Source organism: Wolffia australiana, chromosome 18 (assembly GCF_029677425.1).
Source record: "Wolffia australiana isolate 7733 chromosome 18, ASM2967742v1".
Taxonomy (NCBI): Eukaryota; Viridiplantae; Streptophyta; class Magnoliopsida; order Alismatales; family Araceae; genus Wolffia; species Wolffia australiana.
The window spans coordinates 5,820,461-5,832,642 of record NC_135852.1 but is presented as its reverse complement, the minus strand read 5'-3'; the positions used below and the strand labels follow the sequence as shown (position 1 = coordinate 5,832,642).

Genomic DNA, 12,182 nt, shown 5'->3' with positions numbered 1-12,182 from the left:
AGATGGCCTTCTTGAGGAGACATACCTCAGACGACTCCCCCTGAGCAACATACCCAGGAGGTTGCTCCATGAACACCTGCTCGTCCAAGTCTCCGTAAAGAAAGGCATTGGAGACATCCAGCTGATGGAGAGGCCAGGACTGATCCAGAGCGATGGAGAAGAGAACACGAATAGAGCTGAGGCGCGCCACAGGAGAGAACGTCTCATGATAGTCAAGACCATAAGCCTGAGAGAAGCCGCGAGCCACGAGGCGCGCCTTGTAGCGAGCGATGGAGCCATCCGGATTGTACTTGAGGGAGTACACCCACTTGCAGGAGACGACATTGGCATCAGTAGGACGAGGAACCAATGTCCAGGTCTCCCGCTGGATGAAGGCAGCATACTCCGCGTCCATCGCCGCTTTCCACGCCGGAACCTGCAAAGCCTCTACATACGACTTGGGAATCGACTCAGTTAGGACGGCAAGGGCAAAGGACTGGTAGGAGGGAGAGAGGCGGGCCGGGGAGACATGGTTTGAAATGGGATGCTGCGTGCACTGCCGAGTGCCCTTGCGATGGGCAATAGGGATGTCGAGATCGGAGCGTGGGAGAGGAGAAGGAGGCGGTGGTGGAGGCGAGGAAACCGGAGGCGATGGGGGCAATGGAGATGACAGGGAAGGTGGAGATGGTTTTGATGATAGGTCGGAGGGTAGTGGTGCAGGGGTGGAGGACGTAGCGGGCAGAGGCGCCGAGAGGGAAGGAGGAAGGGCGGGAATAATGGTGTCGGATACAGGAAGGGAAGAGGGTAAGGAAGATAGTGCGGGCGAGGAGATGTCACCATTAGACTGAGTAGGGGCAAAGTAGGGCACGTCCTCATGAAACGTCACATCAGCAGAGGTAACATAGTGGTGGCGATCGGGAAAGTACACGCGATATCCCTTCTGAGTCCGAGCGTATCCGACAAACACACCTTTTTGCGCGCGAGGAGCCAGCTTGGAGAGTCCCGGCGTATGATCCTGAACAAATGCCGTGCAGCCGAACACCCTCGGGGGTAGAGAGAAGAGATCGACCTCGGGTGTCAGTCTCTGAATGGGAATGTCACCCCCGAGAGCAGCAGAGGGAAGTCGGTTCACCAAGTAAGTGGCGGTCAGTACTGCATCAGACCAGAGGTACTGAGGCACCTTCATAGTAAGTAGCAATGTGCGTACCATTTCCAGGAGGTGCCGATGCTTTCATTCTGCGACTCCATTCTGCTGCGAGGTGTACGGGCAGGTAGTCTGATGAACTATGCCGTGGGTTAGGCAGAGCTCCTCAATCGCCTTCTGAGTGAACTCAAGCGCATTGTCCGTGCGGAGGACTTTCACCTTCGTGTCATACTGGGTAATGATCTCAATGAGGAAGTGCTGGACACGAGAGAGAACCTCCTTCCGACTCTTTAGAATGTATGTCCAACTCGCCCGTGTGTAATCATCGACAAACACAATGTAGTATCTCCCTCCGGTTGGGGATGGAGCCTGTGCGGGGCCCCAGACATCACAGTGGACCAAATCGAACGGACGATGGGAGGGTGGTCCCGTGCGCGATGGATATGATGAGCGATGGTGCTTCCCTAGTTCGCAAGACTCACAATGAAAATCAGATAAGTGTAACCATGGTAAGGTTTCTTTGAGCTTTCCAAAACTGGGATGCCCCAACCAGCAGTGCCACAAAAAGGAGTCATTAAGAGAACTAGAAGAAGCAGAAAGTGCAAAAAGGGCTTGAAGTCCCGAAGAGGGAGAGTCAGCCACCAGTTCGTAGATGCCGCGTCCATTCTCACGGCCCAGTCCAATCCTCTGGCCCGAACCGAGATCCTGGAAGATGCAGTGATGAGGAAAGAAGAATACACCACAGTGGAGTGCCTTAGTGATCGCACTGATGGACAGCAGGTTCGTAGGGAAGTCAGGGATATACAGGACATTCTGCAAAGGGAAGAGGTGGCATGGGACCGGCCAGATCCAAGGACGAGACAAGATCGTCCATCAGCAATACGGACATCAGGAAGGGAGGTTTCGGGACGATAGGAGGTGAGGATAGATGGGGAACCGGTCATATGGGAGGATGCCCCTGAGTCAATAACCCAAGAAGTATTTAGAGGAGCAGGGACAGATGGCGTACCTGGAAAGGATCCACGTCCCCCGGCATATGAGGCTAAGCTGCTAGCCAGTGACGCGAGGCTGGCGGAGGGCGCCGGGGTCGGATAGGGTGATGAGGCCCGTGACGCTTGAATGTAGGCCAGCTCCGAGGGAGATAGTGCGAGGCTGACCGTACCCGCAGCCGAGGAAGTGGTCGAGGAGGATCCGCCAGCGCTAGATGAGGTCGGAGATGCCTTACCTCCAGTGGCAACCAGAGCCCAAGAGGGCTTCCCAAACTCCTTCCAGCACTTCTCAGATGGATGAGACTGTTTCCCGCAATATTTGCAGGGTGGATAGGAGTTCCGGGTCTTCCCGGATGTCGCGCCCTTCCCGGATGCCTTGGGAGCTCCTCCTGATGCAATGAGAGCCGAGGTCTCACTGGGCTGCGCTGTCAGGGAAGGGGGCAGACTGTCCTGCACTCGAAGTGCGGCTGCGAAAATCTCCTCTGTGGGCAATACTCGGGGTCCACCAAGTACCTGTCCTCGAATATCATATCGGCCAGCTCTGGACGTAATCCGCTGAGAAATGCTCCAGCTCGTAGCTCGTCGCGGTAGCGAGTCAATACATCGAGGTCCAGAATCAAAGGCTGATAGACGTCGAGATTAGTGAAGATGGCCTCGAATGCCCCGTAATAGCTCTGTAGGCTCCGGGTCCCCTGGCGACAAGCAAATAGCTCCTCATACAGACGATTGGTCCTGCTCACGTTGCTCTTGTTGGCGTACATCGTCTCCAACTTGAGCCACAGAGCCTGGGCAGGACGAGTCATACTGAGTGGCTCCATGATATGAGTCACCACACTCAAAATAAGCCATGAACATACTGCGGACTCCAGCCTGCTCCACTCCGGGTACTCTGGATCCGATTCCTCGGGAGGAGGATCGGTTAGATGATGCCGAAGGCTGTGAGCGTTGAGGAACTCTAGGAAGGCGCCCCTCCATGGTCCATAGTTTGACCCGTCGAAGACATATGCTGGCTTGGTGAGAGCGGTCACGATGGAGTGCTTCCCTGGATGAGGAGGCGGGCCCGATGACGACTACGTGGCCACGGAGGAGGATGAGATCGCGGTTGACTCGGCCATATTGGCTGATCGGCGAGGGGAGAGAAGATAAGAGGGTTGACCAGCAAGTCAACTCCCACCAGAGAAGGAACCGACGGCGGCTGGAAGTGAACCGGCGGCAGCAGATGAACCAGCGACGGCAGCGATGGACCGGCGGCGAAGACGATGCAGATACCGGCGAAGGCGATGCAGATACCGGAGACGATGCACCAAGTAGGACGCAGAGACGATGCAGATACCAGCGGAGATAGGCGACGCTGCAGGAACCGGCGCTGCAGATTGGCGGCGCTGCAGATGGCGGCGCTGCAGATGGGCGGCGGAGACGATGGACGGCGCTGTAGATGGCGGAGGAGATGATGCAGGAGCCGCCGGCGATGATCGATCCTCTCTCAATCAGCTCTGATACCAAGTTGATTGAGAGAGAGGGGGATCGAAGAGATAGAGAGAGAACCCGATGGAAAATGCCTTAACGGCTAGGGTTTCTCTATGATCTGTCCTCCCCATAACGTGGGGAGGTACTTATAGGGATTACATAATAGTGGGGGGAGCCCACTAGAGAGAGAGAGAGGAGAGAGTGAGGAGAGAGAAAACTCTAACACTAATACTCTAAAAATTATAATTGAAAAGGACATTCCAGTGGAACATGAATCTAGATAAAGAGTTAAATATTTTTATTTATGAATCAATGGTGCCCTCGAAATGACTACAATTTTTGTGTATTTGTTTTCTGTGATATCCTTATATAATCATGATATATTTCAGGGGATTAATGTTGCCAATGTGCGATAAGAAAGTATTTATCATATCTTGATTGACTTGAGCATCCATAAAATATACTATTTTTTCATGAAACTTTACTACATACACCAGGTGGTTAGTGCATTGAACTTTGAAGTCCAATAAAAAGGTAACACACTCTTGGGAGCTGAGTAGGCAGATAATAAATAGAAAAGTAAAATACATTTATTCATCTTTATCATTTTTTTTGCTTAACGCACTCCAATAAAATTGATGAAAATTTTATACTATTTTAAAATATATTTATGAACATTCTTAAATTTTTATCTAATCAGTTATTTCTAATTTCAGTGTTTTATTATATTTCTTTAAGTCTCATATATTATAGTTTTAATTATTTTTGGATTTCATCACATAACATCTATAGCTTTGTTGTTAAATTATTTGTTCTCATTTTATCTAATAATGAATGTGTCAAAGTACAGTTAGTAATGAACTTTGGATATAATTGTCAAAGATATATTACGAAATATTCTCCATAACGGTGATAAAATGTTTTTCACTTAAAATATTTCATTTAATGAAACTTTGTTCTCTTTTCTGGATTGGGGTGTTATTATAGTTTAACATAATATAAAATTGAACACTTCTCCCTAGTTGAAAGTTTTTTTAATCAAAAAATAAAATCAAATTAGAAATATTGAATCGTTGATCAGAAATTGTGATAAAGATATCTTACATTATTATCAAAATTAAACATCATACATGTGCACCATGTACAAAATTCTCAATGTGAACACAATTCATATGTTTATAAATGTATCCAAAAGTGGATTAAATTTTTTTCTAATCAATTAATTTTTTTTAAATTACTGATGTTGAATCAAGACAAAAACTATATACCAGAAGATGGTTCAATTTTTTTCTGAAAAGGCTAAATTAGAAATATTAAATTGAAAGAAGTTTCATTCATTTCCATCATGAGGTCTTATGTGACTTATTTTTAAAAAATAAATATTTTATAAATATAAATTTTAAATATTCTTATTTATTTCATCACTTAAATCTAATTTTAAAAATAAAAAATATAACATGAAATGATTTTATTTCTATTCAGTAAATAAAAAATGATTAATATGTGTAATGTTAAATGCACCATTGAGATCTTTAGTAAACTATATAATTTTTAATGAGGTAGTGCGTTGAGAAAATCTTTCTTCATTGAAACTTTTAGTTAAAGAAATTAATAAGCATGACATCAATAAGAACAAAAGAATCTTTTTATGTATGACTGGAAAATATGATAATTTGTCATTAAGTCTAGGTATTTATGAAGAAAATACTTTTTGTTTGCCACGGTTGATACTTATTGGATATTATGGAATGATATGTTCATCGTGGAATAATTGTTTCTTATTATAAATTTTTTCCTGAAACCTTCCTCATTCCATTTATTCAGTATTATGTTGTCATTGGGTTTTGATTAGTTCTATTATATGGTATCATTTTTGTGAATTTCTAGGTCAGCATAATGCATTGTTGGAACTTACTAGAATGCCAAGTAACTTCATATTCAATAATTTTATTCACAGCTGAACATGAGGGAATTTTATTTTCAACTATACGCTCGATTTGTTTCTCTAAAGATAAAGAAACTCTGGATATTCCTTTATCCAGGCACCTACATTCCAAAAAAATAGAATATATACAAAAATATTTGAATAATCACACATGAATCCAAAAGGTAACATAGAACCTGATGAAGCAAAATGTGTAGAGAGTGAAGCAAAAGGTTACATCGATGCAATGTGCATCAATGAACCATGCAGATGTGCTTTTAGTGCGGAACATACTTGGTAGCTTACATGTCATTTTCTCCTAAACTGACCACAAAGTTATAAGACTAATTTTGCTATAGGAAAGTTAAAATTGCAAAGCATGCCCCGAAATCCAGAAAGTTTGGCTCTGCTAGAAGAATCTTTGGCATTAATCCATAGAACGAGTTACTAAATCCATTAAACCCTTAAGTACACGATACCTCTTGAAGTAGGGAGAATTCAAATGGAAGAAATGTGTTGAAAGAAATGAAATTTTAAATTATATCCTGAAGGGTTACATCGCATGGTTTTATGGAGGAATGGGACTTTCTGGTACAAGTTGAGAAAAAACTCAAATAACTAGTATGGAACTATAAAGGAATGTATGTTTCGCACATCAGACATGAGGAAAGATGTCATAATAGAGTTGATAAATTCGACGTTTGATTATCATCATCTTTAGCAAAACGTGTTTCAAACTGATCTAACACCTCTCACAAATCCTGTTGCAAAATAGATAATTGATAACATGAGACAGAAAAAATGCATGAACAATGGAAGTTCCTTTGCAGGGCTTTATCTTAATTTAGAGGTGGTTGCTCCCTACAAGATTCAGTTCAAATATACTAATGATCTGGATCTCAACGGGAAAATAATGCAAAGTATATTGCTCACGACAACGACACTAATGATCTGCATCTCAACGGGAAAAGAATGAAAAGTATATTGCTCACGACATCGGCCACCACGTTATTTATTTAACTGTCTTCGTAAACATTTACACATAACGATATCTGCCGATGGAGGAAAATTACAGGGATATTCAGGGCAAATACAAGAGGCCCGTTCTCAAGAAACGAAGAGCTCTGCCTTGCCGTCGATGAAGAGGCTCATAAACTCCTCCCCATCAATAGTCTCCTTCTCGATGAGGAGCTGTGCTAGCTTGTGAAGTATGTCAATCTGAGAAGTGATGATGTGCTTGGCACGCGCGTAGGCTGTCTCCACAAGCTCTCGCACCTCGGCGTCGACAACGTCCGCAGTCGCCATGGAATAGTCCTTCTGAGACGACATCTGCGTAGAAATTTAGAGCACCAGGGCGTCACAAAATGCTGAACAAAGGAGAAATCAATGTTCTTTAAGTACTACCTGCTGTCCCAGAAATGGGTTTCCTCCTGGGCCGCCAATGGCGACCTGGCCAATCTTCTTGCTGAAGCCAAACCTCTCCACCATCTGTCTTGCCACCCTCGAGACTTGCATGAAGTCGTTCGAAGCACCTGTGGTGACGTTCTCCAGGCCGAATATTACCTCCTCAGCCACTCTGAAATTCACGTTGGCGCATTTTCAGTAATTTCCCTGGTTTCCTGATAAAAATCTACACCTTGGACTGTGTTAAGAAAAAAAAGGTATCTCCCTTTCTATCAGCTATAGCTTTTTATCGAAACAGATGGCCTGTTGTCATGGTTTATAGAGAGAAAGCTACAGCTTAGACTGTGTTTGTAAACAAAATAGATCTCTTGCTATCATCTATAGCTTTTGATCTTAAGATATGGCTGGTCGTCATGGTTTCAAGAGAGAAAGCTACAGCTAGGACTGTGTTGAGAAATAAAGTAGCTTTCCTTGATATCAGCTATGGCTTTTGATCCTAAGGGATGGCTGGTTGTCATGGCTTCTAGAGAGAAAGCTATAGCTTGAACTATGTTAAGAAATAAAGTAGCTTTCCTTAATTATCAGCTATGGCTTTTGATCCTAAGGCATGGCTAGTTGTCATGGCTTCTAGAGAGAAAGCTATAGCTTGAACTGCGTTAAGAATAAATTAGCTTTCCTTGATATCAGCGATGTCTTTCGATCCGTAGACATAGCTCGTTGTCATAATTTCTAGAGATAAAGCTATAGCCTGGACTGTGTTAAGAAATACAGTAGCGTCCTTGCTATCGTCTATAGCTTTTGATCCTAAGATGTACTCGGTAGTCATGGATTCCAGAGAGAAAGCTATAGTTTTGGACTGTGTTAAGAAATAAAGTAGCGGCCTAGGTATCAGCTCTAGCTTTTGGTTTTAACATAAGGCTGGTTGCCATGGTTTAGAACCTGACCTTCCACCGAGGGCCACGGCCATTTGGTTCTCCAGGTAGCTGCGGCTGTAGAGCCCGGACTCAAGCCTCTCCTCGCTGGGGGCGAAAAAGGTAAGCCCGCCGGCCTGCCCGCGAGGGATGATGGAGATCTTGGCAACAGGGTCGTACTCCGGCATGAGCGCTCCAACGAGAGCATGCCCTGCCTCTGCAATTCCACAAGGAGTATTCCGGTGAAGGGTGTTCGAATTGGAATGCTTACCACTGTGCTAAAAGCGAAAGCTCATAGCAAGTACGTTACTTCTCTTCTCAACATAGAGGAATGAATACCGTGATAGGCGACGAGCTTCTTCTTCTCCTCCGAGACGACGGCGTTCTTCTTTTCTGGGCCGGCGATGATCCTCTCCAGGGCGTCGGATATCTCATCCTTGCTGATTTCCTTCAGGTCCCGTCTCGCCGCGAGGATCGCCGCCTCGTTCATCAGGTTCTGCAGGTCAGCGCCGGTGAATCCTGGCGTCCTCCTTGCGATCTTCTCAAAGTCCACATCCTTGGCCAGTGCCTTCCCTCTGGAGTGCACCTGCGCAGACCCATCTCGGAAACTTCAACTTAGGTGAATAGATGATATATTGATCTATTGATATATATATATATAGAGAGAGAGAGAGTACAGTAGAGAAGGAGAGAGTGAACATAGAGAAATGAAGAGAGAGACGAGTTGAGTAGAGAAGAATAGAGAAAGAGTTGACTTGAGAAGAAGAGAGAGGGGACTTGAGTAGAGAAGGATAGAAGAGAGAGAGGGCCCGAGTAGAGAAGGATAGAAAAGAGAGAGGACTTGAGTAGAGAAGGATAGAAGGGAGAGAGGGATTGAGTAGAGAAGGATAGAAGAGAGAGAGAGGACTTGAGTAGAGAAGGATACAAGAGAGAGCGGACTTGAGTACTTGAGTAGAGGAAGAAAGAGACTACAAAGAATAAGAGATAAAGAGAGCACGCAGAGAGTATGAGAGGCAGAGCGAGAGCGAAGTGGAGGGAGGAGATGGAAAAGAGAGAGACAGATAGAGGAGTGGAGCAGAGAAGTAGAGAGAGAGAGAGGAGTTGAGCAGAAAAGAAGAGAGAGAGTATTTGAGCAGAGACGAAGAGAGAGAGGGAGAGAGACAGACAGAGAGGACACCGTAAAGAAGTTAAACAGAGCGAGAGATAGTAGAGTACAGGAGAAGGGAGAGAGAGGGAGGGAGAGAGAATAGTAAAGAAGATTAGAAACAGAGTGAGAGAAGGGTAGAGGAGAAGAGAGAGCGAGAGAGACAGAGACGAAGTGCAGTAAAGAAGATGAGAAACAGAGAGGCAACAAAAAGAGAGAAAGTGATAGAGAGAGAGAGAGAGAGAGAGAGAGAGAGAGAGAGAGAGAGAGAGAGGACCTGGAGAATCTTCACTCTGCCGGCGACGTCGGGGCGATCAACGGTGACCTGCCTGTCGAACCTACCGGGGCGAAGGAGGGCAGAATCAAGAACATCAGGCCGGTTGGTAGCGGCGAGGACGATGACACCCGTATTCCCAGAGAACCCATCCATCTCCGTAAGAAGCTGATTAATCGTCTGCTCTCTCTCATCATTCCCCCCGCCAAGCCCCGCACCCCTCTGCCTCCCAACCGCGTCAATCTCATCGATAAAAACAATGCAAGGAGCCTTGGCCTTCGCCTTCTCGAATAAATCCCTGACCCTGGAAGCCCCCACGCCAACAAATAACTCCACGAACTCTGAAGCAGCGCAAGAGAAGAAGGGCACCCCGGCCTCTCCAGCCACGGCCCGAGCCAGAAGCGTCTTCCCCGTGCCAGGCGGACCGACCAGCAAACACCCCTTTGGAATCTTCGCTCCGAGAGCAGTGTACTTATCCGGGTTCTTCAAGAAGTCCACCACTTCCTGCAGCTCAAGCTTGGCTTGATCGGCTCCCGCGACGTCAGTGAAGGTGACCCCCGTCTCGGGCACCTCTTGGAACTTGGACTTGGACCGGCCGAAGTCCATGGGTCCGCCGCCGAGTCCACCTGGCCCGCCCGGCCCCGCGCCGCCCTGGCCTCGCCGGAAGAGGAGGAACAGCCCGGAGAAGGCGAGGACGGGGAAGAGAAGGTTGCCGATGAAAGCCAGGAGGTTGTTCCCTTGCTCACCTTCAGACACGGAGATGTCGACTCCGCTCATGGCGAGGATGTCTACCAGGTCGGGGTCGTTGGGCACGACGACGGAGGCGCGCCGCCCGTCGACGGCGGTCAGCTGCAAAACGCTGCCGTCCTTGCTGAAGCGCACCCGCTCGATCTTTCCCTTCTTCACCGCGTTGAGGAACTCGCTGTATCGCCATTGGGAGCTCTCGGGGAGGTCCACGGCGTTGGCCTGCGGCTTGGGCGCGGTTTGAATGGCCTGCGAGAAGGGATTGTTAGCTTGCACGGTGGCCGCGGCCTCGACCGGTGGCGGCGGTGGTGGTGCGGTGTCGATGGCGAAGGCGGGGGAAGAGGACACGGCGGAGAAGAAGATCGCTGCCATGGCCGCGTTCTGGGCCGGGGAAGAAGAAGAAGAAGAAGACGGGAGGAGGAGAGATCGGATAGGCTTAGGCAGGAAACGGAATCGCCGAGTGGAGCCGCCGTTGAAGCGGAGAAGGGTCGGTGAAGGGAGGGATGGCAGCGCCGCCGGCTTTCTGCCGCCGTAGATCGTCGGCGCCGCCGCGATGGTGTGGCTCGTCGACGCCATGGATTTTTGTGAGAAATCTTGTTGTGATTTTTTCTGCGGGGTGTTGGGAAGGAGTAGAACTTGGGTGGGAGTGGGGCCTGGTGTTCTAGGTCCTGGTTATCTCTTCTCCTACGTGGTGCAACGTTGCCCGGATAATCTGTACCGCCATTGGAGGGGAAGAATCTTGTTGGATATTATGGGAGAAAGTTCTGGACGGGATGAAGTGTCCTGGACCGGTGGGCCTGGTCCCGTTTTGGACTGGGTTCTGTAGACCCACTTAATAACGGACCAAATCTTATTCCAAATAAACAGTAAGTGCTGCACGGTACAACCATGAGGAATATCTGTACAGATGGGAAATGAGATCTGAGGTGTAGATGACTGCTGGGTTTTGCAACGGTGTATAGAGTACTGAGTTTATGTTAATGGTTTTGATTGATCAGTAGTCTGTATTTAGATGTCATCGTATGGTTGGTTTTATAATTGGCTGATGAAACTTGACCTATCTCAGATCATTATGGCGATGCCTCAAACAGAGCAGATGAGCAACACATTATATAAACTAATGTTTTTTTGAATTAGTTGGGCTTCGTGGATTATTTGGGGCAGTGTATAACTGATTAAAAGAATTCGAGTTATTTTGTAGAGTAAAGCTCTGACATGTGTTACGTATAAGAGCTAAATATTTTACTTACATGGTTTTGTGCAAATAAGAGTTAAAGCATGAAAAAACCGAATTTTAATGCCCACTTGTTGGCAATTTTATATTGATTTAGAATGAAACAATCACGTTACTAGTTTTTGGGCTTTCAATCAAAACGGGATTAAAATCTAGAACTAAGAAAAAAACTGTCCACATTAAATGATGTGTCAACTATATATTTTTCAACATAAAGAAACAACTAATCTTTTAATGGAAATATATGTGGCTGACAAGCCAATCACGCATCTGATATCATGTTCAGTGTTCATCAATGCAATATATATCAACAATAATGACCGTATGATGCTTATAATGAACCCAATGAAAACATGATCTGACTAAGAAAATTATGATGAGATCACTACCTTTTAAGCAGGTTTTCTAGCTATTCCTATTCCAAGGACATTCAAGAAGGGCATTGAAATATTCACTCATGTGAGAAGTATGGTTGATCTCATAGTCATTAATATGGAGATAATAAGAAATATAGTGGGTGTTATTTAGCATACTGATTTAAGTGAATCTTCATCTCCATTTATTTTGTCACCCGCTCATTTTCATTTTATATTCTGAAATAATTGGATAGTGTTTACGTTGCTCCTAAACACTCATAAAATCACATATCATTCATCGTAACCACTACATGCCTTGTCAGGACGCAAAGCTGGCACTTTCCTCCCCTGTCGCCCACCTAACAGTGTTTCAAGCAAGCTTTCTTCGTCTGATTAAAATCAGAACCTAAATCTATGAATAATATTATACTACATTGTCAATCAGGTTGATTCATATTATGGTTGTTTTAGTAGTCCTTTGACCTAAGACACTTATGATGTCTTGTGGATGAATGGTTGTACTTTGATTATGACCTACAAGTTCCTTAGCATGGAATTCCAACTTGTCTTAACTAGGGTCCACAGAGAATTTCACAAAGATAGTTGAGTCCT

At 45.9% G+C, this 12,182-nt stretch overlaps 2 protein-coding genes across 2 annotated transcripts; both read right to left on the bottom strand.

Annotated features, from left to right (window-relative positions):
- Window positions 1–1,210: 1,210 nt before the first annotated feature.
- On the bottom strand, window positions 1,211–3,710 carry LOC144714809 (uncharacterized). The gene is made up of 6 exons (XM_078589604.1): window positions 3,672–3,710; window positions 3,269–3,541; window positions 2,559–3,182; window positions 2,133–2,415; window positions 1,606–2,081; window positions 1,211–1,492 (listed from the first exon to the last, which is right to left on the bottom strand). The coding sequence occupies exons 1-6, from the start codon at window positions 3,708–3,710 to the stop codon at window positions 1,211–1,213; spliced, it is 1,977 nt and encodes a 658-aa protein (XP_078445730.1).
- Window positions 3,711–6,487: 2,777 nt separating this feature from the next.
- On the bottom strand, window positions 6,488–10,614 carry LOC144715139 (ATP-dependent zinc metalloprotease FTSH 1, chloroplastic-like). Its single transcript, XM_078590033.1, has 5 exons — window positions 9,240–10,614; window positions 8,158–8,404; window positions 7,852–8,035; window positions 6,908–7,079; window positions 6,488–6,832 (listed from the first exon to the last, which is right to left on the bottom strand). Exons 1-5 carry the CDS (start codon window positions 10,554–10,556, stop codon window positions 6,611–6,613), a joined length of 2,142 nt encoding a protein of 713 aa, XP_078446159.1. The 5' UTR covers window positions 10,557–10,614; the 3' UTR covers window positions 6,488–6,610.
- Window positions 10,615–12,182: the final 1,568 nt, after the last annotated feature.

Bases quoted from the DNA above. Each gene is read 5' to 3' on its own strand.
- LOC144714809 (XM_078589604.1), bottom strand. From the start codon at position 3,710: ATGGGGAGGACAGATCATAGAGAAACCCTAGCCGTTAAG. The intron at 3,542-3,671 runs GCATTTTCCATC...CGCCATCTACAG, and splicing joins GAGAAACCCTAGCCGTTAAG to CGCCGTCCATCGTCTCCGCC. The intron at 3,183-3,268 runs GTCAACCCTCTT...GTGGCCACGTAG, and splicing joins TGGTGGGAGTTGACTTGCTG to TCGTCATCGGGCCCGCCTCC.
- LOC144715139 (XM_078590033.1), bottom strand. From the start codon at position 10,556: ATGGCGTCGACGAGCCACACCATCGCGGCGGCGCCGACGATCTACGGC. The intron at 8,405-9,239 runs GTCCTCTCTCTC...GGGTCTGCGCAG, and splicing joins GCAGAGTGAAGATTCTCCAG to GTGCACTCCAGAGGGAAGGC. The intron at 7,080-7,851 runs GTCAGGTTCTAA...CGTGAATTTCAG, and splicing joins GCCGTGGCCCTCGGTGGAAG to AGTGGCTGAGGAGGTAATAT.